Consider the following 27,930-nt stretch of genomic DNA (forward strand, 5'->3'; position numbering starts at 1 on the left):
AAATGTACAGAAATGTAACGTTACAAAATATTAGCATAAAAATAGATACTGGGTGAAATTCTGTTAATGTAGCTAAATGGGGAAAATCACTTGTACAGGCATATCACAAGACTACTCATTTGCTTCCCCCACATTTAGCAAAGCGAAAGCTTAGTTGGCTGGCCATCTGATATAGTTCCACTGGCTGCTTGTGCTTCGGTTTGGCCCTGTTGACGTTTAAAAAAGAATTATCTGAATTTGCTTTAAAACATTCACAGTAAGTAACGGCCACTTACATAAGATGTAGTTATGTCTTGGGTGTGTTGAATGTGTTCTTCGTATGTCTAGATAAATGTAACTAGGTTGAATATGGTTGCTAGTAAGACGGGGCCTTGCTGACAACGCTGTTAGCTAGCCGCGTTAGCTTCGTTTTCTGGCTGTCGTTCGCAGTAACAGTTACTGTTACCAAAAAGTATTATTGTTAAATGTTAAGCGTAACGCTAGCGTTGAGTCCATCTTATTTCAGCATTGGACTGCTTCAGACTCCCTGTTTTGTTGACAGTTGTCCAGACAGTAACGTTAGCTGGAATCGAGGTTAGCTCATGTAATATTCAACCTATACTAATGGTAACTAGTAAGTTAGTGCGTGAACTGGTAGCTAGCGAATTAGTTTGCTACCGTTAGTTAGCTACGTTACCTGTCTACCATAACATGTTTTAAAATCTTACATGGCAAGTGTTTCAGTAACGTTAGGTACCTACTGGCGTTAAGCTAGTTAGCGAACGTTAACGTTAGTAGCTAACAGCATCCAGGGAAATTGCCTTCTAGCTAACATTAGCTAGCCACCTTAACTAATGTCGCTAACTGTTAGCCAAGTAGGTCCCTGTGTCACCTAGCGATATAACATGTAACTTTATGGCCCCCGATATTAGTCATCACTCTGTTAGGTAACGTTTACGACTGAAGGTGACAACCGTTTTCCTGTTATTTTACAGATGCCAACAATTAAACTGCAAAGTTCAGATGGAGAGATCTTTGAGGTGGATGTGGAAATAGCAAAGCAGTCTGTGACAATAAAGACAATGCTGGAAGGTATGTAGTAGCTAGCTATGTACTCTGTAGTTATGCGGTTGTAACATGAGGTTCAACATCATTGACGTAGCCTACATAGCTATTAGTACATATTTCACAGTTCAGACGGTAAAATACATTTATCAAAACTGTCTTGCAGCATCTGTGTGCACTTGTCTAATGGTTGTCTTTGATAGATTTGGGTATGGATGATGAAGGAGATGATGATCCAGTCCCCCTCCCGAATGTGAATGCGGCTATCCTCAAGAAGGTAAGTGGAGTGGACTCACTGTCACACATCCCATATCTGGTGCAATGGACTGAGGGACAGGTAAACTGTGGAGATGGCCATGGAAAACCTTAGTAAAGTGCCTGCTCCCAACGAGAGCTTGGTTTATTATCTATAATTCCATTCTTCTCTGTTGTATTGTACATTCATTCTATCCATAGTGGTACAATTCAATTGAACCCAAACCAGGCTTGGCTTTTCTCCTAGAAGGGAAACGTTTTGGCACAATTTGAAACCGATAAAAGTTAAACTTGTAGACAGAAGGATGGTCTCAAACCTGTAACAGAGATCCTTACCTATGTGGGAGGCACTGTGAGAGTCCACGCTGATGGTAGGGATAGTTCTCCTTAGGGATGAACACTACAGTCCAGTGTTCATGTGGTCAATGGATGATTTGAAGAGTATAACATAACAAAAGCGCCTCTCATAATCACTATAAACGAAATGGTGGGATTGTCTGCATCAGGTGTTTCGTCCATCCAACCAGTGCTAGTTGGATTTATACTGTGTGAAGGGTTGTAGGATTAAAGTTTACTTTTGTTATTTCCTTCTCCCTGGCAAATTGTACAATGTCTTGTGCATGCGTCCCTCCAACTGAGAGACAAGCTGCTTTGTTCAGCAACTGTATCCATGTAATTAATGGATCTAATTTTGTTTGGGGAAATGTGTTTGCATAGTTAGACAACTTACATGTCCTGCCTGGCTTGTGGTGAAACCTGTACTGAAACCTGAAGTTCAAGTAAAATGGAAAACCAATCTTGATGTCTGTCCTTAGGCTGTCAGTTTGGCTCTTACATCTGTAGAATAGCATTTATATCTCTGCCAGAAGCATGAATCTCCAAACAGAAACCTTCCTGTGTGCTCTGTGACCTCCTTCCTCGACTTAGGCCTTTTGAAACGGGACTGGATGGAAGATGGACTCCTGGCATGTCTGACTGTTGATTCGCTCAGTGTGCATGGACTAGTTGTTCTTCACTTTCCTCCCTACAGGTGATCCAGTGGTGCACCCACCACAAAGATGATCCCCCTCCCCCCGAAGATGACGAGAACAAGGAGAAAAGGACGGATGACATCCCCGTCTGGGACCAGGAGTTCCTCAAAGTGGACCAAGGGACCCTCTTCGAACTTATTCTAGTGCGTACATACCGCCTCCCACTTACAGGTAGCCTAGCGGTTAAGAGCGATGGGCCAGTAACCGAGAAGTTGCTGGTTGGAATCCCCGAGCTGGCAAGGTGGAAAAATCTGCTGTTCTGCCCTTGAGCGAGGCAGTTAACTCCCAACCACAACAACTGCTCCCTGGGTGCCAATGACGTCGATTAAGGCTGCCCCCAGCACCTCTCCGATTCAGAGGTGTTGGGTTAAATGCGGAAGACACATTTCAGTTGAATGTATTCAGTTGTGCAACTGACTAGCTAACCCCTTTCCCACTCACAGAAAGAGTTTGACACCTGCACACTTACAAGGAGAAAGTGTCTCAGATCTTGAATTTAATTTAGGCAATGGTTAGCTTGCTGAACATACTGTTGTACAGCACTAGTCAAGTGCTTTGAGTGACAAGTAGGTGCTTAATAACATGTTATAATTAGAGGTAGTAGTTCATTATTAAAGGGCCTTACACACAGGGAGTCAATAGCGCCGGCGACGCCGCCCACACTTTATAAAGCATCAAACTCTGGTGGTACAAGTAGTGGCTGTTATGATACCTCTGGATTATCCCAAAAAACACAACCCAGAAAAAGGCATCCAGCCCCTGTAATTTGATTGGTCAATGAGAGGAGGCAAAAGTAACATTTTTGTATTTATTTTTACCTTGAGCGTCCAATAAATTCCCTATGTGGGCGGCAGGTGAAGCCCCTACCTGTGGTAGTGTCAAGGTGCTAATCTGCCGCCTGCTTTGCATTGAAACACATGGAGGCGGCTACGTTTTCTTTTCCTGTGTGTATGCGGCTCAGGAAGGATCAGGTATGTGCATATTACATGAAACAAGGACACTTAATGCATTGGTTATTTTGCAAAACATTTTTGTAGTGCTGGGGGCTTTTAGGAATTGTGACACAAGTATATCATTTGAGCAGCAGGTTTGACCCAGCTCTTGAAACTTGTTTACATAGCCTAAGCTTAGGGCTGAAATAGTTCACGTGGAATCCAGGCATGTCAAAGCATTTGCAGTTGCTTTCATTCGTCATTCTCTTTTATTTTATGTTTAGGCTGCAAACTATTTAGACATCAAAGGACTGCTAGATGTCACCTGCAAGACGGTGGCCAACATGATCAAAGGAAAGACCCCAGAGGAGATCAGGAAGACGTTCAACATCAAAAATGACTTCACAGAGGAAGAGGAAGCCCAGGTAATAAGGCCTTCTGTGGTTCTCAGGATGCCTCCCAAATGGCGCTCTATTCTCTACCAGTGGTTCCCAAACTTTTTATAGTCTCGTACCCCTTCAAACATTCAACCTCCAGCTGCATACCCCCTCTAGCACCAGGGTCAGTGCACTCTCAAATGTTGTTTTTTGCTGTCATTGTAAGCCTGCCACACACACACTACGATACATTTATTAAACATAAGAACGAGTGTGAGTTTTTGTCACAACCCGGCTTGTGGGAAGTGACAAAAGAGCTCTTATAGGACCAGGGCACAAATAACAATATAATCAATAATTTTGCTCTTTATTTAACCATCTTACATATAAAACCTTATTTGTTCATTGAAAATTGTGAATAACTCACCACAGGTTAATGAGAAGGGTGTGCTTGAAAGGATGCACATAACTCTGCAATGTTGGGTTGTATTGGAGAGAGTCTCAGTCTTAAATTATTTTCCACACAGTCTGTGCCTTAATGTTTTCATGCTAGTGAGTGCCGAGAATCCGCTCTTGCATAGGTACGTGGTTGCAAAGGACATCAGTGTCTTAACAGCGCGATTAGTCAAGGCAAGACACTCTGAGTGCAGCCCTATCCAGAAGTCTGGCACTGGCTTCTGATTTAAGTTAAATTTTTACTGAACCGCTTGTTGCAATTTCGATGAGGCTCTCTTGTTCAGATATCAGTAAGTGGGCTGGAGGCAAGGCATGAAAGGGATAACGAATCCAGTTGTTTGGGTCATCCGTTTTGGGAAAGTACCTGCGTAATTGCGCACCCAGCTCACTCAGGTGCTTCGCTATATCACATTTGACATTGTCCATAAGCTTGAGTTCATTTGCACACAAGAAATCATATATTGATGGAAAGACCTGTGTGTTGTCCTTGTTAATGCAGACAGAAAAGAGCTCCAACTTCTTAATCATAGCCTCAATTTTGTCCTGCACATTGAATATAGTTGTGTAGAGTCCCTATAATCCTAGATTCAGATCATTCAGGCGAGAAAAAACATCACCCAGATAGGCCAGTCGTGTGAGAAACTCATCATGCAAGCGGTCAGACTAGTGGAAATTATGGTCAGTAAAACATTTTTTAACCTCATCTCTCAATTCAAAATAACGTGTCAATACTTTGCCCCTTGATAACCAGTATGTTGTAAAAGTGTTACATGGTCGCTGCCCATATCATTGCATGATGAAGAAAATACACGAGAGTTCAGGGGCCTTGCTTTAACAAAGTTAACCATTTTCACTGTAGTGTCCAAAACTTCTTTCAGGCTGTCAGGCATTTCCTTGGCAGCAAGAGCCTCTCGGTGGATGCTTCAGAGTACCCAAGTGGCGTTTGGAGCAACTGCTTGCACGCCACTCCGTTACGACTCCCTGTCATGGCTTTTGCGCCATCAGTACAGATACCAACACATCTTGACCACCAAAGTCCATTTGATGTCACAAAGCTGTCCACTACTTAAAAAATATCCTCTCATGTTGTCCTGGTTTCCAGAAGAGGATGTCTTAATTGACCCCCCCATAAACATAATGGATATGCAGTTGAAGTCGGAAGTTTACATACACCTTAGCCAAATACATTTAAACTCAGTTTTTCACAATTCCTGACATTTAATCCTAGTAAAAATTCCCTGTCTAAGGTCAGTTAGGATCCCCACTTTATTTTAAGAATGTGAAATGTCAGTATAATAGTAGAGAGATTTATTTCAGCTTTTATTTCTTTCATCACATTCCCAGTGGGTCAGAAGTTTACATACACTCAATTAGTATTTGGGAGCATTGTCTTTAAATTGTTTAACTTGGGTCAAACATTTCGGGTAGCCTTCCACAAGCTTCCCACAATAAGTTGGGTGACTTTTGTCCCATTCCTCCTGACAGAGCTGGTGTAACTGAGTCAGGTTTGTAGCCTCCTTGCTCGCACATGCTTTTTCAGTTCTGCCCACATTTTCTATAGGCTTGAGGTCAGGGGTTTGATGGTCACTCCAATACCTTGAATTTGTTGTCCTTAAGCCATTTTGCCACAACTTTGGAAGTATGCTTGAGGTGATTGTCCATTTGGAAGACCCATATGCGACCAAGCTTTAACTTCCTGACTGATGTCTTGAGATGTTGCTTCAATATATCCACATAATTTTCTCTCCTCATGATGCCATCTATTTTGTGAAGTGCGCCAGTCCCTCCTGCAGCAAAGCACCGCCACAACATGATGCTGCCACCCCCGTGCTTCATGGTTGGGATGGGGTACTTCGGCTTGCAAGCCTCCCCCTTTTTCCTCCAAACATAACGATGGTCATTATGACCAAATAGTTATATTTTTGTTTCATCAGACCAGAGGGCATTTCTCCAAAAAGTATGATCTTTGTCCCCATGTGCAGTTGCAAACCGTAGTGGCTTTTTTATGGCAGTTTTGGAGCAGTGTCTTCTTCCTTGCTGAGCGGCCTTTCAGGTTATGATATAGGACTCGTTTTACTTTGGATATAGATACTTTTGTACCTGTTTCCTCCAGCATCTTCAAAAGGTCCTTTGCTGTTGTTCTGGGATTGATTTGCACTTTTCGCACCAAAGTACGTTCATCTCTAGGAGACAGAACGTGTCTCCTTCCTGAGCGGTATGACGGCTGCATGGTCCCATGGTGTTTACACGTGCGTACTATTGTTTGTACAGATGAACGTGGAACCTTCAGGCGTTTTGGAAATTGCTCCCCAGTATGAACCAGATTTGTGAAGGTCTTTCTGAGGTCCTGGCTGATTTCTTTGATTTTCCCATGATGTCAAGCAAAGAGGCACTGAGTTTGAAGGTAGGCCTTGAAATACATCCACATGTACACCTCCAATTGACTCAAATGATGTCAATTAGCCTATCAGAAGCTTCTAAAGCCATGACATAATTTTTTGGAATTTTCCAAGCTGTTTAAAGGCACAGTCAACTTAGTGTATGTGAACTTCTGACCCACTGGACTTGTGATAGTGAAATAATCTGTCTGTAAACAATTGTTTGAAAAATTACTTGTCATGCACGAAGTAGATGTCCTAACCGACTTTCCAAAACTATAGTTTGTTAACCTCTTACATCTAGATGTTCCGCTAGCGGAACACCTCGCCAATATCCAACGATAGAGCGTGGCGCGAATTACAAAGTCCTCAAAAATCCCAAAACGTCCATTTTTCAAACATATGACTAATTTTACACCATTTTACAGACAAGACTCTCCTTTATCTAACCACATTGTCCGATTTCAAAAAGGCTTTACAACGAAAGCAAAACATTAGATTATGTCAGGAGAGTACCCAGCCAGAAATAATCACACACCCATTTTTCAAGCTAGCATATAATGTCACCAAAACCACAGCTAAATGCAGCACTAACCTTTGATCTTCATCAGATGACACTCCCAGGACATTATGTTATACAATACATGCATGTTTTGTTCAATCAAGTTCATATTTATATCAAAAACCAGCTTTTTACATTAGCATGTGACGTTCAGAACTAGCATACCCACCGAAAACTTCCGGTGAATTTACTAAATTACTCACGATAAACACAACAATTACTTTAAGAATTATAGATACAGAACTCCTTTATGCAATCGCGGTGTCCGATTTTAAAATAGCTTTTCGGTGAAAGCACATTTTGCAATATTCTGAGTAGATAGCCCGGCCATCATGGCTAGCTATTTTGACACCCACCAAGTTTGGCACTCACCAAACTCAGATTTACTTTAAGAAAAATTGGATTACCTTTGCTGTTCTTTGTCAGAATGTACTCCCAGGACTTCTACTTCAACACCCAATGTTGTTTTGGTTCCAAATAATCCATAGTTATATCCAAATAGCGGCGTTTTGTTCTTGCGTTCAAGACACTATCCGAAGGGTGACGCGCCGGCACGTATCGTGACAAAAAATTTCAAAATATTCCATTACCGTACTTCGAAGCATGTCAAACGCTGTTTAAAATACATTTTTATGCGATTTTTCTCGTAAAATAGCAATAATATTCCGACCGGGAGATGTTGTTTTCGTTCAAAGACTGAAAGAAGAAAATGGTGTCTTCACATGCACACGCGCACCCGTGTCATTGTTCTCAGATCGACCACTATCCAAATGCGCTACTGTTTTTCGCCCAGGGACTGCAGAGTCATCATTCCCCGTTCTGGCGCCTTCTGAGAGCCTATGGGAGCCTTAGAAAATGTCACGTTACAGCAGAGATCCTCTATTTTCCATAAAGAGGCTATAGAAGGACAAGAAATGGTCAGAGAGGGCACTTCCTGTATGGAATCCTCTCAGGTTTTGGCCTGCCATATGAGTTATGTTATACTCACAGACACCATTCAAACAGTTTTAGAAACTTTAGGGTGTTTTCTATCCAAATCACACAATTATATGCATATTCTAGTTTCTGGGCAGGAGTAATAACCAGATTAAATCGGGTACGTTTTTTTATCCGGCCGTGAAAATACTGCCCCCTATCCCCAACAGGTTAACAAGAAATTTGTGTAATGGTTGAAAAATAAGTTTTATGTCTCCAACCTAAGTGTATGTAAACTTCTGACTTCAACTGTACAGTTGTGGCCAAAAGTTTTGAGAATGACACAAATATTCATTTTCACAAACTCTACTGCCTCAGTTTGTATGATAGCAATTTGCATATACTCCAGAATGTTATGAAGAGTGATCAGATGAATTGCAACTAATTGCAAAGTCCCTCTTGGCCATGCAAATGAAATGAATCCCCAAAATAACATTTCCACTGCATTTCAGCCCTGCCACAACAGGACCAGCTGACATGTCAGTGATTCTCTCGTTAACACAGGTGTGAGTGTTAACAAAGACAAGGCTGGAGATCACTCTGCCATGCTGATTGAGTTCGAATAACAGGCTGGAAGCTTCAAAAGGAGGGTGGTGCTTGGAATCATTGTTCTTCCTCTGTCAACCATGGTTACCTGCAAGGAAACACGTGCCGTCATCATTGCTTTGCACAAAAAGGGCTTCACAGGCAAGGATATTGCTGCCAGTAAGATTGCACCTAAATCAACCATTTATCGGATCAAGAACTTCGAGAGCGGTTCAATTGTTGTGAAGAAGGCTTCAAGGCGCCCAAGATAGTCCAGCAAGCGCCAGGACCGTCTCCTAAAGTTGATTCAGCTGCGGGATCGAGGCACCACCAGTACAGAGCTTGCTCAGGAATGGCAGCAGGCAGGTGTGAGTGCAGCTGCACGCACAGTGAGGTGAAGACTTGGAGGATGGCCTGGTGTCAAGAAGGGTAGCAAAGAAGCCACTTCTCTCCAGGAAAAACATCAGGGACAGACTGATATTCTGCAAAAGGTACAGGGATTGGACTGCTGAGGACTGGGGTAAAGTCATTTTCTCTGATGAATCCCTTTTCCGAATGTTTGGGACATCCGGAAAAAAACTGGTCTGGAGAAGACAAGGTGAGCGCTACCATCAGTCCTGTGTCATGCCAACAGTAAAGCACCCTGAGACCATTCATGTGTGAGATTGCTTCTCAGCCAAGGGAGTGGGCTCACTCACAATTTTGCCTAAGAACACAGCCATGAATAAAGAATGGTACCAACACATCCTCCGAGAGCAACTTATCCCAACCATCCAGGAACAGTTTGGTGACGAACAATGCCTTTTCCAGCATGATGGAGCACCTTGCCATAAGGCAAAAGTGATAACTAAGTGGCTCGGGGAACAAAACATTGATATTTTGGGTCCATGGCCAGGACACTCCCCAGACCTTAATCCCATTGAGAACTTGTGGTCAATCCTCAAGAGGCGGGTGGACAAACAAAAACCCACAAATTCTGACAAACTCAAGTGTTGATTATGCAAGAATGGGCTGCCATCAGTCAGGATGTGGCCCAGAAGTTAATTGACAGCATGCCAGGGCGGATTGCAGAGGTCTTGAAAAAGACGGGTCAACACTGCAAATATTGACTCTTTTGCATTAACTTCATGTAATTGTCAATAAAAGCCTTTGACACTTATGAAATGCTTGTAATTATACTTCAGTATTCCATAGTAATATCTGACAAAAATATCTAAAGACACTGAATCAGTAAATTTTGTGAAAATTAATATTTCTGTCATACTCAACTTTTGGCCACGACTGTATACCAGGAGCTGTGCCAGGCCCGCCACATCTGTTGACACATCCAGCTGTAACGCATATAATTCACTGGCTTGTACGCGAAGTAGTAATTGTTTCAAAACATTTCCTGCCATGTCACTGATGAGTCGTGAAACAGTGTTGTTTGATGAAGGCATTGTCTGTATAGTTTTTTTATGCCTTTTCTTCCAACATTGTTCCAGCCATATCCGTGGCAGCAGGAAGAATTAAGTCCTCCACAATAGTATGGGGCTTGCCTGTCTTAGCCACTTGGTTGCTCACTATATAAGACGCTTCTAGCCCCTTCTAATTAATGGTATCTGTTGCTTTTATACATGTCTTACAACTCGAAAGTCGTCTTTATTCTCGCTCAAACTCCCGTGGCTTAATTTTTTAAATGGTCATGCTTTGTTTCTAAATGTCTGCGCAAGAGTGGAGGTTTCCAGTGAGAGAGCAATAGTTAATGTGATTGGATGTGAATTATTTGACATTGTTGTTATTTCACTGAACACTAGATGGTTTGTTTCACTGTCAAAAAACGAGGCTACTCAGGCGAGGGGGAAAAAACCTCACTCACATGTATAGCCCTGTTGGAAAATATAAATGTACTGTTTGAAAAAGTGAATTATAAAAAAATATATATATAATAATTTGCGTACCCCCGTCTGCTCTATACTATTCTAGTCTATACAGTGCCTTACTTTTGATTTGACCAGAGCCCATAGTGCACTATAAAGGAATAGGGTGCCATTTGGGTCATAACCTCAGTCCTGAACACAGAGCTCCTGTGATAATAGGACTGATGTGACACTGTGTGGCCTTTCCATTGTCTCCCCCCTCAGGTACGCAAGGAGAACCAGTGGTGTGAAGAGAAATAGAGGAGGATGCTGCCAACACTAACACACTGAAAGGATTGTTCCAGTAATTGGTTGCACTGCGTTGTTCATACTTGTTAATATTACATTTAGTCTATTAGAGCGACAGACCTCCCCCCGTGTACTCATAGCATGACCATTTCCATTGCTTGTATTGTGCGAAATAATAAAAATAGCTATTTCATGTTTTTACTCATTTTACTTCACTTTATATTCACATGAGAGTCTGGGTTTTCTTTCCAATTTCTAGAGTAGATGCACCGCTCTCCCCATTTTTTTCAATTGCTATACAATTTTTTTACTGAACATGTTTACATATTTTTTGTTGTTGAGTCAACTGAAATGATGGCTCAATGCTGAATTTTGTAACCGCAGTCTCTTCTGTGCCGTTGTTTTAACGTCATCTTAGGGAGACAAGCTTTCATAGGTCATTTGAAGTGGGGGTAAATGTGTGAAATGTCCTGTGGACTGGAAATACTTGAAGTGTGTGTGCTGTCTTTCACACAACTTATGGTATTTACCTATTAAGATTGGATTGGAATCTTTTCTCAGTTCTGCTCTGAAGATAACATTTAGGATTACGTAAATTAATTAAAAGAATGTTGTCTGTCTGCTGTTTGTGATCGTTTGTACATCTGACGTGAAATAGTAAGGAAACTGATCCAGATTTTGAAATTACTTTAATACACAAAACAAAAAATGAGTATTACATTGAGAGCAGAAGTTGTTCAATGTGTAAAAAAAAAAAAAATAGTACACTACTTTTTCGTGTGGTAATTTTTTTTGATATGAGCTGTGTTGTCCCCAAATCTAAGCTGTGTGGTAGCTTTAGCATCTTCTGATGGACTATCAGCCTATAGTATCTCCAATGTAAGCAGAGTTTAATGCTTGCAAGCAGTAAATTAACCATTTTTTTTCACATGTATTTTTGGTACACTTAGGTGGAACATGCACACATTGAAAATGACATCTGTGGTAACTTCAATGAAAGGCAAAGCTAATGCAAAACTTATCCACAAAATGCGTTTTCTCTGAGAAGGAAAACGTAAAAAAAACATGTATTGCTTCAGAAATGGTTAAGAGAGACTAAACAGAACTTTTTAAAACCCTTTACATAACATATAAAAGTTTATTTATAAAGGGAATTCAACATTTATAAAACTTTACAACACAATGAAATATGGTACCCATTTGGTCTTTAGTTTACAGAATAGCAGAATGTTCATTCAGTGTGAGGCAGTCCAGAGACTGCTGAATGTATTGTCCCCCTTGATGAAATCTATCTGGCGTTGTCTACATCTGTACGTTAGTCCCGCGATATCTGACACCACTGGCTCGATTTTTACAGAACTTGGGTGAATGATGTGTCTTGCCATAGAGATCTGGCATTTACAAAATGACACAGATTGGCCCAAGGGGGCCCCTATAGTAAATTTCCGAACTTTAAACAAGCATATGTCCTGTCCTGTTTGAGCCACAGTCATTACTTTAAACAAGCATATGTCCTGTCCTGTTTGAGCCACAGTCATTACTTTAAACAAGCATATGTCCTGTCCTGTTTGAGCCACAGTCATTACTTTAAACAAGCATATGTCCTGTCCTGTTTGAGCCACAGTCATTACTTTAAACAAGCATCTGTCCTGTTTGAACCACAGTCATTGCTTTTTTTCATTGTATTTTTTTTTTTTTTACATATATGCATCTCCTTATGACCAACACGTTTCCCATTAGAACCTGTAATCTCGGTCCATTACATACAGCGAAGGATAATTATTACTTAAAAAAATGAATACACAGAAAATAGGTTCCAATTGTTGTCACTAACTGGGGGGGGGGGGCACTGAATCATTCATGGGGGATGACATGTTTACTGTTGCCTTGGTTTTTTATATAATGGAGGCTTTTTGACACCAGCAAACAAATTCATCTTCCAAACTCTGTGCATCCATATGAACAAACACCAAGAATGTCTTAATTCTGTGTGAGAAATCTACATCAAAATAATGTATCTATCAAGAATTTAACTGACAAGCAGGAAGTGCCTAAAACAAATGAATATAACATAGAGATGATTCTCTCCAAGGGGAGACAATAACATGTTTACTCAGCGAGAAAATATCATTTCTACCTTATAGTTTCAACCTTATACCACATTGTTAATCAATATAAATACTATATGTTGGAAAAGGTTCATTTGACACATCTGAATGTAAGTCTTATGAAAAGGAGGAGCACAGTACTCTGTAAAAATCTTTGGAAAAGGAATCAATTTGACTTGAGGCAGTTTGAATAGAAGCAATCATCCCTGTACATACAGTACTGCCTTCAGTACAGCAATGTGAAAATGACATGAGCACTTCATAAATCAGTCAGGTGTCAGTCAGTCATATTGATGTGAATGTCATCCTTGATCCTCCCAGACTCGTTGGCTCCCTTGTTGTTTTGGGATATTTCTGGTGAAAGTCTGTCTTCAGTGTGTTGCTCTCCACTCCAGGTCTGGTCCTGATTGGGTTGGGTTGTGTCTGTGTGTGTTGGAATGGTGGGAGGCAGTGTAAGAGGGGACAGGGCAGGTGAGGCAGTTGGCTAGTGAGACTTGGGCAGGGTACAGTCATGATGATGATGATGGATATTGTCGTGCTGTTGGGATGATTCTATTAAAGCTTTGAAAGACAGTTCTGTGGTCTTGGATTTTGAGAGGATAAGGTGTGTGTGTTTGCTGGGCTGGGGGTGCAAGGGGGAAGCAGGCAAAGGGGAGCTGGGGTGCTGAGGGGGGATGCCGTCAACGGGGGAGAGGGGCGAGTCTATAGCGCTTCCATCGGAAGAAGTGGGGCTGGTGCACCATCCTCCTTGAAGGTATCGAATGCACTTCTTTTTCCTCCTAGGAACAGTCAAGAGAGTTATCTGTGAATAAAGCGTGGATGCAAAGTGTCACCAGAATGAACTTTTTACTGTCTTCAACATGATTGAATTGAGTTTTCGGTCAAGTCGAGAGATATTTAACTGCAAATTCATTGAATATCATCAAATGTGTATAGATCATTCAATGCCATTCCCTTGATTTTTGTGGTTGTTGTAATGAACATTATAAATGTTGTGTTCTAAGCTTAATTGTTAACACACAGCAGCTGTTTGCCTCTTCAACCAAATACAAAACCAAAGTAGCACACCTTATCTCATGATCATTACCAGAATATAACGTGAGTCACTTGGTGCCACCGCAAGTAAAGGCGCGAGGACATATTTAGAGAGAGGGATGGAGGGAGACAGAGAGGGAGAGCGATTCTAAATGTCAGAGTTCACCATCAAAAGCTGCACTGCCTGACCACATGAATGGAGAAAGTTGAGGGCAGATGAGCATGAGAAATGCTATCAAAGTGCAGAGCAGCGGTGCATGTGCAAGAGAGTGTGTGCGTTCATCTGCGGTGATCAGGATTCGCACTAACCACATTCGCCTCCCTTTGTTCTCTCGCAGCACACACACACACACACACACACACAGTGGTAAGGAGATTTCCATGATGTGACGGCGTGGTGGGGAAGACACTGTGGCATGATGGAGTTGAGGGGAGTGGCAGGCTTTCTTCACACCTCTACACTGATGTTAACAGATTGAGTTGGTAAAAAAGGTGCTGATGATGAGCATGACCGATCATCCATCCACTGCTTTGTCATGTCTACCAATAGCATAACCAAGAAATGGCTGTTTTAAGCAGAGGGCATCTCTGTGTGAAACCTCTTTCTCCCCTCAGACATACAGGACCCCTCCCACTTTCCTTTGATCAGCATCACCCACCAATCCCTGAGGAGAGCCCCCCCCCCCCCCCCCCCCGTGCTGGGGTTCTCTACCTGTAGGGGGCAATGTGGGTCACAAAACACAGGTTAGTGAGATGAGTGCATGCAGAGCGGAGCACTGCAGGGGGCTGAGGCGTGCTCACAGAGGAGGGAGAGAGGGGTAGCAGACCAAGAGGTACACACCTGCAGGGACCGCACCAGTCCGTTTGTTGGTTGAGGCCGAAGCGAGCTCTGCATTTCTTAGGAGAGCCAGGGTCTGAGCACAAGGCAGCATGCGCATACGAAATAAGTTAGGAAACAGAGAAAGAGATGAAGAAAGAGAGAGAGGGTGATGGAGAGAGAGAGATCAGATCAAGAGGTCAGGGCAGAAGTTGAAGCATTGACAGAGATGGTAAATCAGAAAGCCATCAAATCAGACTGTTATTGCCCAATTACTGAGTAGGAGTTAACACCAACAGCCAGAACAGAGTAGATAGAGCAGGACTCCATTCAGGACATAGGCCATTAGAGGAGAGGAAAAGCTTTCACACTCTGTTAGTTAGAGCAGCAGTGACCCAGTCAGAGTACAAACCAATAATGGATAGTCGACCAGGAAAGTTGTTTCAAACGATAGAATAAGAGTTGAATGGAAGTATATCGTATTGAAGCTTAGGGTTGGTCCAGGAGTTTGGTAGAGAAGAGAGAGAGAGGTCATTACCTGCTGAGGAGTCCTGCTGCTTCTCTCTTTTTCTTCTCTTCTTCTTGCCCTGTTGGAACACACAACCAGACACACAGAGAGTCAGTAGGGGAAACACGACCAGACACACAGAGAGTCAGTAGGGGAAACACGACCAGACACACAGAGAGTCAGTAGGGGAAACACGACCAGACACACAGAGAGTCAGTAGGGGAAACACGACCAGACACACAGAGAGTCAGTAGGGGAAACACGACCAGACACACGGAGAGTCAGTAGGGGAAACACGACCAGACACACAGAGAGTCAGTAGGGGAAACACGACCAGACACACAGAGAGTCAGTAGGGGAAACACGACCAGACACACGGAGAGTCAGTAGGGGAAACACGACCAGACACACGGAGAGTCAGTAGGGGAAACACGACCAGACACACAGAGAGTCAGTAGGGGAAACACGACCAGACACACGGAGAGTCAGTAGGGGAAACACGACCAGACACACGGAGAGTCAGTAGGGGAAACACGACCAGACACACGGAGAGTCAGTAGGGGAAACACGACCAGACACACGGAGAGTCAGTAGGGGAAACACGACCAGACACACGGAGAGTCAGTAGGGGAAACACGACCAGACACACGGAGAGTCAGTAGGGGAAACACGACCAGACACACGGAGAGTCAGTAGGGGAAACACGACCAGACACACGGAGAGTCAGTAGGGGAAACACGACCAGACACACGGAGAGTCAGTAGGGGAAACACGACCAGACACACAGAGAGTCAGTAGGGGAAACACGACCAGACACACAGAGAGTCAGTAGGGGAAACACGACCAGACACACAGAGAGTCAGTAGGGGAAACACGACCAGACACACGGAGAGTCAGTAGGGGAAACACGACCAGACACACAGAGAGTCAGTAGGGGAAACACGACCAGACACACAGAGAGTCAGTAGGGGAAACACGACCAGACACACAGAGAGTCAGTAGGGGAAACACGACCAGACACACGGAGAGTCAGTAGGGGAAACACGACCAGACACACGGAGAGTCAGTAGGGGAAACACGACCAGACACACGGAGAGTCAGTAGGGGAAACACGACCAGACACACAGAGAGTCAGTAGGGGAAACACGACCAGACACACGGAGAGTCAGTAGGGGAAACACGACCAGACACACAGAGAGTCAGTAGGGGAGAACACGTTTCTATGTTATCTGTAAGTGACATCTCTATGAAGACATGGGAGAACCATGTTATGATATTCACCATGTTCATGAGCCTCGTGTACTAGAGACGCCCAATTCACAAGTCATGGACTGGGGTCTGAGGACAGTTGAAGTGTAAATATCCACAGTAATGGATTCTCCTGACACCACCATACTACAGTCGTGGCCAAAAGTTTTGAGAATGACACAAATATTAATTTCCACAAAGTTTGCTGCTTCAGTGTCTTTAGATATTTTTGTCAGATGTTACTATGGAATACTGAAGTATAATTAAAAGCATTTCATAAGTGTCAAAGGCTTTTATTGACAATTACATGAAGTTGATGCAAAGAGTCAATATTTGCAGTGTTGACCCTTCTTTTTCAAGACAGAATTTGTGGGTTTTTGTTTGTCCACCCGCCTCTTGAGGATTGACCACAAGTTCTCAATGGGATAAAGGTCTGGGGAGTTTCCTGGCCATGGACCCAAAATATCGATGTTTTGTTCCCCGAGCCACTTAGTTATCACTTTTGCCTTATGGCAAGGTGCTCCATCATGCTGGAAAAGGCATTGTTCGTCACCAAACTGTTCCTGGATGGTTGGGAGAAGATGCTCTCGGAGGATGTGTTGGTACCATTCTTTATTCATGGCTGTGTTCTTAGGCAAAATTGTGAGTGAGCCCACTCCCTTGGCTGAGAAGCAACCCCACACATGAATGGTCTCAGGATGCTTTACTGTTGGCATGACACAGGACTGACGGTAGCGCTCACCTTGTCTTCTCCGGACAAGCTTTTTTCCCGATGCCCCAAACAATCGGAAAGGGGATTCGTCAGAGAAAATGACTTTACCCCAGTCCTCAGTCCAATTCCTGTACCTTTTGCAGAATATCAGTCTGTCCCTGATGTTTTTCCTGGAGAGAAGTGGCTTCTTTGCTGCCCTTCTTGACACCAGGCCATCCTCCTAAAGTCTTCACCTCACTGTGCATGCAGATGCACTAACACCTGCCTGCTGCCATTCCTTAGCAAGCTCTGTACTGGTGGTGCCTCGATCCCGCAGCTGAATCAACTTTAGGAGACGGTCCTGGCGCTTGCTGGACTTTCTTGGGCGCCCTGAAGCCTTCTTCACAACAATTGAACCGCTCTCATTGAAGTTCTTGATGATCCGATAAATCCTTGCTTGTGAATATCCTTGCTTGTGAAGCCCTTTTTGTGCAAAGCAATGATGACGGCACGTGTTTCCTTGCAGGTAACCATGGATGACAGAGGAAGAACAATGATTCCAAGCACCACCCTCCTTTTGAAGCTTCCAGTCTGTTATTCGAACTCAATCAGCACGACAGAGTGATCTCCAGCCTTGTCCTCGTCAACACTCACACCTGTGTTAACGAGATAATCACTGACATGATGTCAGCTGGTCCTTTTGTGGCAGGGCTGAAATGCAGTGGAAATGTTTTTGGGGGATTCAGTTCATTTGCATGGCAAAGAGGGACTTTGCAATCAATTGCAATTCATCTGATCACTCTTCATAACATTTAAAAAATATATATATATTTCACCTTTATTTAACCAGGTAAGCTAGTTGAGAACAAGTTCTCATTTACAACTGCGACCTGGCCAAGATAAAGCAAAGCAGTGCGACAGAAAGAACAACACAGAGTTACACATGGAATAAACAAGCATACAGTCAATAACACAATAGAAAAAAAAGAAAGTCTATATACAGTGTGTGCAAATGGCATGAGGAGGTAAGGCGATAAATAGGCCATAGTAACAAAGTAGTTACAATTTAGCAGATTAACACTGGAGTGATAGATGAGCAGATGATGGTGTGTAAGTTGTGACACTGGTGTGCAAAAGAGCAGCAAAGTAAATAAAAACAATATGGGGTTGAGGTAGGTAGATTGGGTGGGTAATTTACAGATGGACTATGTACAGCTGCAGCGATCAGTTAGCGGCTCAGATAGCTGATGTTTAAAGTTAGTGAGGGAAATGTAAGTCTCCAGCTTCAGCGATTTTTGCGATTCGTTCCAGTCACTGGCAGCAGAGAACTGGAAGGAAAGACGGCCAAATGAGGTGTTGGCTTTGGGGATGATCAGTGAGATATACCTGCTGGAACGTGTGCTACGGGTGGGTGTTGCTATTGTGACCAGTGAGCTGAGATAAGGTGGAGCTTTACCTAGCATAGACTTTTATAGATGACCTGGAGCCAGTGGGTCTGGCGACGAATATGTAGCGAGGGCCAGCCGACTAGAGCATACAGGTCGCAGTGGTGTGTGGTATAAGGCGCTTTGGTAACAAAACGGATGGCACTGTGATAGACTACATCCAATTTGCTGAGTAGAGTATTGGAAGCTATTTTGTAGATGACATCGCCGAAGTCGAGGATCGGTAGGATAGTCAGTTTTACTAGGGTATGTTTGGCAGCGTGAGTGAAGGAGGCTTTGTTGCGGAATAGAAAGCCGATTCTAGGTTTGATTTTGGATTGGAGATGTTTGATATGAGTCTGGAAGGAGAGTTTACATTCTGGAGTATATGCAAATTGCCATCATACAAACTGAAGTAGCAGACTTTGTGAAAATTAATATTTGTGTCATTCTCAAAACTTTTGGCCACGACTGTAGAGATCGACCTCTACACCATACTGCTTTAAAGTCCATGGGCTATACAGTGGGACCTTATTGGCAGCACAGACACGGTCAAGGTTGTTATGCTGAAGAGTGATTCAGTCTGGAGTGGCATATTGGGGAGAGGATGTGGGAACAGCTCTTTGATGCCTACGCAGAGACTCGTCTACCCTCGCTGCTCCCTGAAGCAGAGTGTGTGTGGTTATGACCCACGAGAGAAAACCCCACAACTGTGTGGGTGGCCTTCCTTTTCCTGTTTTGCTAACAGATCACATGACTACCCTTGTTTTCTGGCTTGTGTTTGGGAACGGTAGACTAGAGCAGGGGGTAGACTAGAGCAGGGGGTAGACTAGAGCTGCAATTAGTTTTAATGTGTTTTGGGACAGCATTTTCTCAGACTATTTTTTGCATCTTTGGTGAAATCAGAAGATAGATACACGGAAATAGACAAAGTGTTAAAGAGTAAAATGTATGTTCACATTAAAAAAACGTAATCCATAGTACATTGCATCATATTAATCTGATTTATACTAAATCAGATGCAGTCGTAAAAGCTTCATGCACAACCTCATTGACAATGCCACCACTACCAGCTCGTAACCCTCTTTACCCTAACCAGCTAATCACACAACTATCCACAGCCAAGAGAGAGAGAGAGAAATGAGAGAGCCAAGTCCCTATCGTGTGTTATGATACAGAAACTCTATCAAGCCAAGGAAAGGAAATAGGATGTGTAAACGATCTCCAGGAAGGAAAGAAAGTGAACTCTCTCCCTTTGAGACTCATCCTGTCTGTTTTCATATGGGGTGAGAGAAGACTGGTAATTATAGTCCAGAAAAACCACCTCCCATAGAAATACATGCAGATACATAGCTTCCATAACATTAGCCACCTCCCCTCTGTGCCTGCCCTAAGGGAGGATATAGCCTAACAGTGGTCTCCCAAAGCCCAGAATCCTCTCCAGCCCAGCTCCCAGCTGTCCTCTCCCTCTCAACAGTCCGAGCCTTACTGCCTGAGGAGAGCCAGCCAAAGCCACCCTGCTGTTAGTAGAGCGGGTAAGGGGGGTAAAATGTGTGCCCTACCCAATCAGCTTTACTCTTTTCCCCCGCGCACCCTCTAAGGCCTGCATCCTGGAAGAGTTCAACAGCAACTTCACAATTGAGCATAGCACAGAAGAGTTGTTAAGCAGCAACAAACATTACATAGAGACGTTAACATGTCTCTACTTCACATCATATTTATCTGAACAGTATTTGAAGCAATTCTCTTAACTACTTATTAACTGATTTTACAAGCAAGCCCACTACTAATTACAGATTTCATAGTCAGTGCACTTAAACTAAGGTCCAGTTACAACAGAAAAAGGTGCCCTCCATGCATAGAGCAACCAGTCATATGAAAACCTATTAAAATAATACAACAGATGAGGGGAGCGGGAGGTTTGCAGCTGACTGTGTAATGCTATGTTTAATAAAAGCTAAACTCATCATGCATCACTAACAGCAAAGCACTCAACAGCCAATTAAATCACCTCTCTGAACAGCACTGAATAGCCATTAATGACCAACTAATGTCTAGTACCATCTATCTCATTCTCAAACCCCACTCTAAAGGAATGGCATGCCAAGAGGTTATAACACTGGTCATAACAATACAGTCATAGACTAGTCCAGCATTTCCCAAACTCTGTCCTCAGGACCCCAAGTGGAGCACGTTGTGGTTTTTGCCCTAACACTACACAGCTGATTCAAATGATCAAAGCTGGATGATTAGCTGATTATTTTGGATCAGCTGTGTAGTTCTAGGGCCAAAACCACAACGTGCTCCCCTTGGGGTGGTCCCCAGGAGCGAGTGTGTCAAACCCTGGACTAGTCTCTCTAACATGATCTGCACTGATACATTACGTACAATGTGCCAAATAAATACTGTCTAGATCGGATAGAATAGTTTATATTTCTATGTGTAGACACTAGCCTTAATGATTGACAGTTGGCAGGGTGGGGTGATCATGCTGTGTGTGTGTGTGTGTGTGTCTGTGTGTGTAAGCAGGAAGAGGTGGCCCTTACGTAGTTGTCTCTGGCGGACCAGCTGGGGTAGAGTTGCATGTGTAGCTGCCGCTCCTTCCTGGCCAGCTCATAGTACTTGGCCTGCTCCTCCCGGGTCAGGGCGTGCCACTGCAGGGGAGACACACACACACGCAAAACAAAGAAACCATTTAGATGTTGTTCATTAACCTAGCCAATGATGCAGAGACAATGATGAGATCAGAACTGTGACATCAGTTCCCATGACTACAACCTCTGTGCAGATCGTCTCTAATAGGTGGATGATATAAACACAATTTTAAACTGGGTCGTTCGAACCCTGAATGCTGATTGACGTCGTACATAAGAACAGCCCTTAGCCCTGGTATATTGGCCATATATCACACCCCCCGGGCCTTATTGCTTAAATGACTAACATATAAAGGAAAGCCCACTGTACCAAGTTTTTATTTATTTTTTATTTCACCTTTGTTTAACCAGGTAGGCAAGTTGAGAACAAGTTCTCATTTACAATTGTGACCTGGCCAAGATAAAGCAAAGCAGTTTGACACATACAACAACACAGAGTTACACAGAAAAATAAGTCTATATACAATGTGAGCAAATGAGGTGAGATAAGGGAGGTAAAGGCAAAAAAAGGCCATGGTGGCAAAGTAAATACAATATAGCAAGTAAAACACTGGAATGGTAGATTTGTAGCAGAAGAAAGTGCAAAGTAGAAATAGAAATAATGGAGTGCAAAGGAGCAAAATAAAGAAATAAATACAGTAGAAGAGGTAGTTGTTTGGGCTAAATTATAGATGGGCTATGTACAGGTGCAGTAATCTGTGAGCTGCTCTGACAGCTGGTGCTTAAAGCTAGTGAGGGAGATAAGTGTTTCCAGTTGTCAGCAGAGACCTGGAAGGAGATGCGGCCAAAGGAGGAATTGGCTTTGGGGGTGACCAGAGAGATATACCTGCTGGAGCGCGTGCTACAGGTGGGTGCTGCTATGGTGACCAGCGAGCAGAGATAAGGGGGAACTTTACCTAGCAGGGTCTTGTAGATTACCTGGAGCCAGTGGGTTTGGCGACAAGTATGAAGCGAGGGCCAGCCAACGAGAGCGTACAGGTCGCAGTGGTGGGTAGTATATGGAGCTTTGGTGACAAAACGGATGGGACTGTGATAGACTGCATCCCATGTGACTCTGGAAGGAGAGTTTACAGTCTAACCAGACACCTAGGTATTTGTAGTTGTCCACATATTCTAAGTCAGAATCCTCCAGAGTAGTGATGCTGGACGGGCGGGCAGGTGCAGGCAGCGATCGGTTGAAGAGCATGCATTTAGTTTTACTTGTATTTAAGAGCAGTTGGAGGCCACGGAAGGAGAGTTGTATGGCATTGAAGCTCATCTGGAGGGTTGTTAACACAGTGTCCAAAGAAGGGCCAGAAGTATACAGAATGGTGTTGTCTGCGTAGAGGTGGATCAGAGAATCACCAGCAGCAAGAGCGACAAGGACAGACAACATCACATATGGTATTCATCACATTTAGATATTTCTGCATCCTGGTCAATGGTATGGTGTCAGCAGCCAGTCAGGTGCAGGGGGTAATTCACATTACTGACATATTCCTCTCAAGTCCATCTCTCGTGTGTGAAATGAACAGCAGGGGATGAGATGAGGAATTTGGGAATGAATCTGTCTGTGCTGTGTGAGTATTCATGGATGTGTGTGTTTCAGCAGTGTGTGTGTGTGTGTTTCAGAGCGAGTGTGTATGTTTCATTATGTGTGTGTGTGTGTGTTCTCGCTGCTCACCCTTCGGCCCAGTATCTGGTTGATGGCAGCGCTCTCCTTCAGTGTGCACTCAGCGATCACCTTGGCCCTCATCTCCTTCATGTACAGCATGAAAGCATTCAGAGGCTTCTTGATCACCGGCTTCTTGGGCTCCTTCTCCCGCTTGGGCTCCTGGTGAGGCTTACTGAGAGAGAGAGAGAGAGAGAGAGACCCATGGTGAATATGTACACAAGAACATGCATCCATCTAAGCTTTTAATACACTTTAAATGAATGCAGGAATGGGAGACAACAGTACACATTGTATGCCATGTAGATCCCACATTTCCTTTGAAAGACAGCTCTAGGAGGTAGTGTAGATATGTGGGGGTACTTACGCGTACATGTTCCTGTCGTAATGGTCATGATGGTCCAGTTTGCCTGAAGGGGGCATGATGGCTGGGTGGGGGATCCCCGTGGGGTGCAAGCCTGGCCCCAGCATCAGAGAGTGAGAGAACCTAGAGGGAGGGAGGGAGGGAGGGAGGGAGAGAGAAGGGAGTAAGAGAGAGGGTGGAAGGTGGTAGAGAAAGAGAGACAGAGACCATAGCATCAGAAAATACGCTTCATCTTTATATATGTCTGCGTGGCCATGAAGCGCTGAAGCACGAGGGTGGTTTGTTGGCCCTTTAAGCATAGGCTTCCAGGCAGTCCTCTCAGGGCAGTAGGACTGTGAGCAGTATCACTCAATGCCAGCAGATGGAGCTCTAGTCACTCTCAGAAAAAAAAATAGGAAGCATTGGTAGATACTTGCTCTATGTTTCATTAAATACTTATTTTCAGTATGTGGAGTTGTTTCCCCTTTGCTGCTATAACAGCCTCCACTCTTCTGGGAAAGCTTTCCACTAGATGTTGGAACATTGCTGTGGGGACTTGCTTCCATTCAGCCACAAGAGCATTGGTGAGGTGCACTGACGTTAAGCGATTAGGCCTGGCTCGCAGTCGGCGTTCCAATTCATTCCAAAGCTGATCGATGGGGTTGAGGTCAGGGCTCTGTGCAGGCCAGTCAAGTTCTTCCACACCCATCTCGACAAACAATTTATGTATGGACCTGACTTTGTGTATGGGGGCATTGTCATGGTGAAACAGGAAAGAGCCTTCCCCAAACTGTTGCCACAAAGTTAGAAGCAAAGAATCATCTAGAATGTCATTGTATACTGTAGCGTTAAGATTTCCCTTCACTGGAACTAAGGGGTCTAGCCCGAACCATGAAAAACAACCCCAGACCATTATTACTCCTCCACCAAACTTTACAGTTGGCAGTATGCATTCGGACAGGTAGCGTACTCCTGGCATCCGCCAAACCCAGATTCGTCCATCGGACTGCCACATGATGAAACGTGATTCCTCACTTCAGAGAACACGTTTCCACAGCTCCAGAGTCCAATGGCGGTGAGCTTTACACCACTCCAGCCAATGCTTGGCATTGCACATGGTGATCTTAGGCTTGTGTGTGGCTGCTCGGCCATGGAAACCCATTTCATGAAGCCCCCGACAAAGATTTATTGTGCTGGCGTTGCTTCCAGAGGCAGTTTGAAACTTGGTAGGAGTGTTGCAACCGAGGATAGACGATTTTTGTGCTCTACGCACTTCAGCACTCGGCGGTCCCGTTCTGTGAGCTTGTGTGGCCTACCACATCGCGGCTGAGCCGTTGTTGCTCCAAGACGTTTCCACTTCACAATAACACCACTTACAGTTGACAGGGCAGGTCTAGCAGGGCAGAAATGTGACAAACTGACTTGTTGGAAAGGTGGCATCCTGAAGTCACTGAGTTCTTCAGTACGGGCCATGTTTGTCTATGGAGATCGCATGGCTATGTGCTCAATTTTATACACCTGTCAGCAACGAGTGTGGCTAAAATAGCCGAATCCACTAATTTGAATACTCTTGGCCATGTAGTGTATGTGTTGATATACAGTTGCAGAGTACAGCAGTTGGCACACACAAAGCCAGGACACAGACATGTTGCAGAGGCCCCTGTACAAGGCAATAGCAAAGGGCACATGGGGGGAGCAAAAGCATTGGTCTGGAATAGTGGTAGGGGGTATTTATGATGCCATGCCCTCCCCAGACTGAAGCAGCTCAGCTCATACTGTACCTGGGGTAGGAAGAGCTGTTGGGGAGACTGGAGGAGTAGGGCTGTCTGAATCCACATGAGGACAGGGGATAGACAGGCTGACTTTGCCTGTGGTTGGAGGGGACAAATAGGGATGCAACAGGGGTCAACTACCTGACTTAATAGAATATATTTAGATTGTCTATTCCCACAGGGTGCTGTCTCTCAGATGGGATGTTAAACGGGTGTCCTGACTCTGTGGTCACTAAAGATCCCATGGCATTTATTGTAGGAGTAGGGATGTTAACCCCGGTGTCCTGGCTAAATTCCCAATCTGGCCCTCATACCATCATGGTCACATAATCATCCCCAGGTTACAATTGGCTCATTCCTCTCCCCTGTAACTATTCCCCAGGTCGTTGCTGTAAATGAGAATGTGTTCCCAGTCAACTTACCTGGTAAAATAAGGGTTAAATAAATAAATGCCTCTCTGACTGGTAGTGTGTTATATGTCTAATGGAAGTCTGGCTTCTCAGTCTACTAGCTAGCCAATGAGGGGCTTGATCCTGACTGGTTAAGGAGTGAAGCCCATCCTAATGAGGTCACCTGGGGAAGGAGAGTTGTTTGTTTAAGAGACAAGAGAACCCCATCCATGAGCTTCATGTTCCTGCTGAGTCCCCAGCCAGCAGAGGCATGACTGGGTTAACCTCACTGAGGGTCCTGCTGTATGTATGACATGGCTGTGTGGAGGCTGGATGGATGGATGGGGGGTGGATTTGAACAGGAGCCTTTGATATGCAGCAGCCCCCCAGCCCCATTCTTCCCCCCTCCCCAGCCCCATTCTTCCCCCCTCCCCAGCCCCATTCTTCCCCCCTCCCCAGCCCCATTTTTCCCCCCTCACCAGCCCCATTCTTCCCCCCTCCCCAGCCCTCCTCAGCAGCCCCCCAGCCCCATTCTTCCCCCCTCCTCAACCCCAGGAGGCTCAGTGTCAGGGATGCTCCCATGTCCATAGGCCTCTCTCAGGGAGGGATTCACGTGCTAATCCCAGCCAACAGGCCCATTAGGAGCAATTTGTCCTTCTCCTATCCCTGTAAGAGTATCAACTATTCAAACCATATGAGTAATCTTGATCAATTTCTTGCCTGTATCTGAACGTCTTTGAAACAAATTAACTGTGTATCTTCGTGCAGTCTGCTAGAGTGGGCTGTCCTTACAGTGGGCTGTCCCTACAGTGGGCTGCCCCTACAGTGGGCTGTCCCTACAGTGGGCTGTCCCTAGAGTGGGTTGTCCCTAGAGTGGGTTGTCCCTAGAGTGGGTTGTCCCTAGAGTGGGCTGTCCCTACAGTGGGCTGCCCCTACAGTGGGCTGTCCCTACAGTGGGCTGTCCCTACAGTAGGCTGTCCCTACAGTGGGTTGTCCCTAGAGTGGGTTGTCCCTAGAGTGGGCTGCCCCTACAGTGGGCTGCCCCTACAGTGGGCTGCCCCTACAGTGGGCTGCCCCTACAGTGGGCTGTCCCTAGAGTGGGTTGTCCCTAGAGTGGGTTGTCCCTAGAGTGGGTTGTCCCTAGAGTGGGCTGTCCCTAGAGTGGGCTGCCCCTACAGTGGGCTGTCCCTACAGTGGGCTGTCCCTACAGTGGGCTGTCCCTACAGTGGGCTGTCCCTAGAGTGGGCTGTCCCTAGAGTGGGCTGTCCCTAGAGTGGGCTGTCTCTAGAGTGGGCTGTCTCTAGAGTGGGCTGTCCCTAGAGTGGGCTGTCCCTAGAGTGGGCTGTCCCTAGAGTGGGCTGCCCCTAGAGTGGGCTGCCCCTACAGTGGGCTGTCCCTAGAGTGGGTTGTCCCTAGAGTGGGTTGTCCCTAGAGTGGGTTGTCCCTACAGTGGGCTGTCCCTACAGTGGGCTGTTCCCCCAGTCACGTGCCATATAGTGGCCAGAGAGGGACACACCACACCACGTAGTGAGTCCTGTCCAGCTCTTTGTCATGACAAAGCAGTCCCAGTAGCTGACATCTCTTCTCCAAACAAAGAGGGACACAAGAAAACCAAACAAACACGATCTGCACTAAGAAGATTACAAGTTTGTAAACAAGAAGATTTTTGGACAATACCACAGCAAGTCTGTAGTGACTGTTAACTTAAGTGTCTGAAACAAAAGGCAGTGAGTTCGGTGGTGGAGGGACAGACCAGGGAAATAGCAGCATTCTGCCTCGTGCCGAGCGGAGCCTGTTTAGGGAGTGCCAATGTCCTTCACCAGCTTTAAAGACACAGCATGGATGTGAATGGAAGTAGTCTTAGCTGACATTCCATTAGAGTAAACCAAATCCCCATCACATTTAAGAGAAGCCAACAACTGTTCAGGGGGATTTACACAAAGTTATTCTGACAGTTCTATAATAACAGTTATAATTGCATGGATTTGTAAAGTTGAACTCAAGACAATGGATGGATTGTCAGCCAGAACGTGTGTTCCAACAATGTCAAGTGAGATTATGGGTGTTAAAACATGCTCTGATTTGGCATCGTCTACCCTTTCTGTGATGCTGGGAAAGCGAAAGTTTCATTCTGAGGAAGGAACTCTAGACTAGATATGACCACTGAATCCAAGGCAGGGCATTCATATCCTAGGAAGTGACCTGTTCATTACTGTATGTGTGACCCCAAGACAACAAGCTATAGAGGGACGAAGTGGTTGGTATAGAGGGATGAAGTGGTTGCTATAAAGGGATGAAGTGGTTGGTATAGAGGGATGAAGTGGTTGGTATAGAGGGACGAAGTGGTTGGTATAGAGGGATGAAGTGGTTGGTATAGAGGGATGAAGTGGTTGCTATAGAGGGATGAAGTGGTTGGTATAGAGGGATGAAGTGGTTGGTATAGAGGGATGAAGTGGTTGGTATAGAGGGATGAAGTGGTTGCTATAGAGGGATGAAGTGGTTGCTATAGAGGGACGAAATGGTTGCTATAGAGGGACGAAGTGGTTGGTATAGAGGGATGAAGTGGTTGGTATAGAGGGATGAAGTGGTTGCTATAGAGGGATGAAGT

General features: G+C 44.6%; 2 protein-coding genes across 13 annotated transcripts in view; one reads left to right on the top strand and one right to left on the bottom strand.

Annotated features, from left to right (window-relative positions):
- Window positions 1-156: 156 nt before the first annotated feature.
- LOC100195936 (S-phase kinase-associated protein 1) lies at window positions 157-10,874 on the top strand. The gene is made up of 6 exons (NM_001140965.1): window positions 157-256; window positions 975-1,071; window positions 1,248-1,321; window positions 2,330-2,473; window positions 3,547-3,687; window positions 10,659-10,874. Exons 2-6 carry the CDS (start codon window positions 975-977, stop codon window positions 10,692-10,694), a joined length of 492 nt encoding a protein of 163 aa, NP_001134437.1. The 5' UTR covers window positions 157-256; the 3' UTR covers window positions 10,695-10,874.
- A 480-nt stretch (window positions 10,875-11,354) lies between these two features.
- LOC106603814 (transcription factor 7-like 2) overlaps window positions 11,355-27,930 on the bottom strand; it is a 96,803-nt gene continuing 80,227 nt past the window's right edge. The window contains exons 6-13 of one of the 12 annotated variants that reach the window (XM_014197970.3): window positions 24,943-25,029; window positions 23,186-23,305; window positions 22,831-22,993; window positions 21,060-21,167; window positions 20,076-20,123; window positions 15,181-15,229; window positions 14,667-14,739; window positions 11,355-13,569 (exon numbers count right to left, since the gene is read on the bottom strand). In XM_014197970.3, coding sequence (XP_014053445.1) covers window positions 13,275-13,569; window positions 14,667-14,739; window positions 15,181-15,229; window positions 20,076-20,123; window positions 21,060-21,167; window positions 22,831-22,993; window positions 23,186-23,305; window positions 24,943-25,029 — 943 coding nt within the window. In that variant the 3' untranslated portion in view covers window positions 11,355-13,274. Of the gene's footprint in view, window positions 13,593-14,666; window positions 14,740-15,180; window positions 15,230-20,075; window positions 20,124-21,059; window positions 21,168-22,830; window positions 22,994-23,185; window positions 23,306-24,942; window positions 25,030-27,930 lie in introns of all 12 variants that reach the window. The other 11 variants (XM_014197974.3, XM_014197972.3, XM_014197971.3 and 8 more) reach the window with 11 other exon arrangements.

The sequence above is a fragment of the Salmo salar genome, chromosome 04, assembly GCF_965601325.2.
Source record: "Salmo salar chromosome 04, fSalSal1, whole genome shotgun sequence".
In the NCBI taxonomy this organism is placed as follows: domain Eukaryota; kingdom Metazoa; phylum Chordata; class Actinopteri; order Salmoniformes; family Salmonidae; genus Salmo; species Salmo salar.

Bases quoted from the DNA above. Each gene is read 5' to 3' on its own strand.
- LOC100195936 (NM_001140965.1), top strand. From the start codon at position 975: ATGCCAACAATTAAACTGCAAAGTTCAGATGGAGAGATCTTTGAGGTG. The intron at 1,072-1,247 runs GTATGTAGTAGC...TGTCTTTGATAG, and splicing joins AATAAAGACAATGCTGGAAG to ATTTGGGTATGGATGATGAA. The intron at 2,474-3,546 runs GTGCGTACATAC...TTTTATGTTTAG, and splicing joins CCCTCTTCGAACTTATTCTA to GCTGCAAACTATTTAGACAT.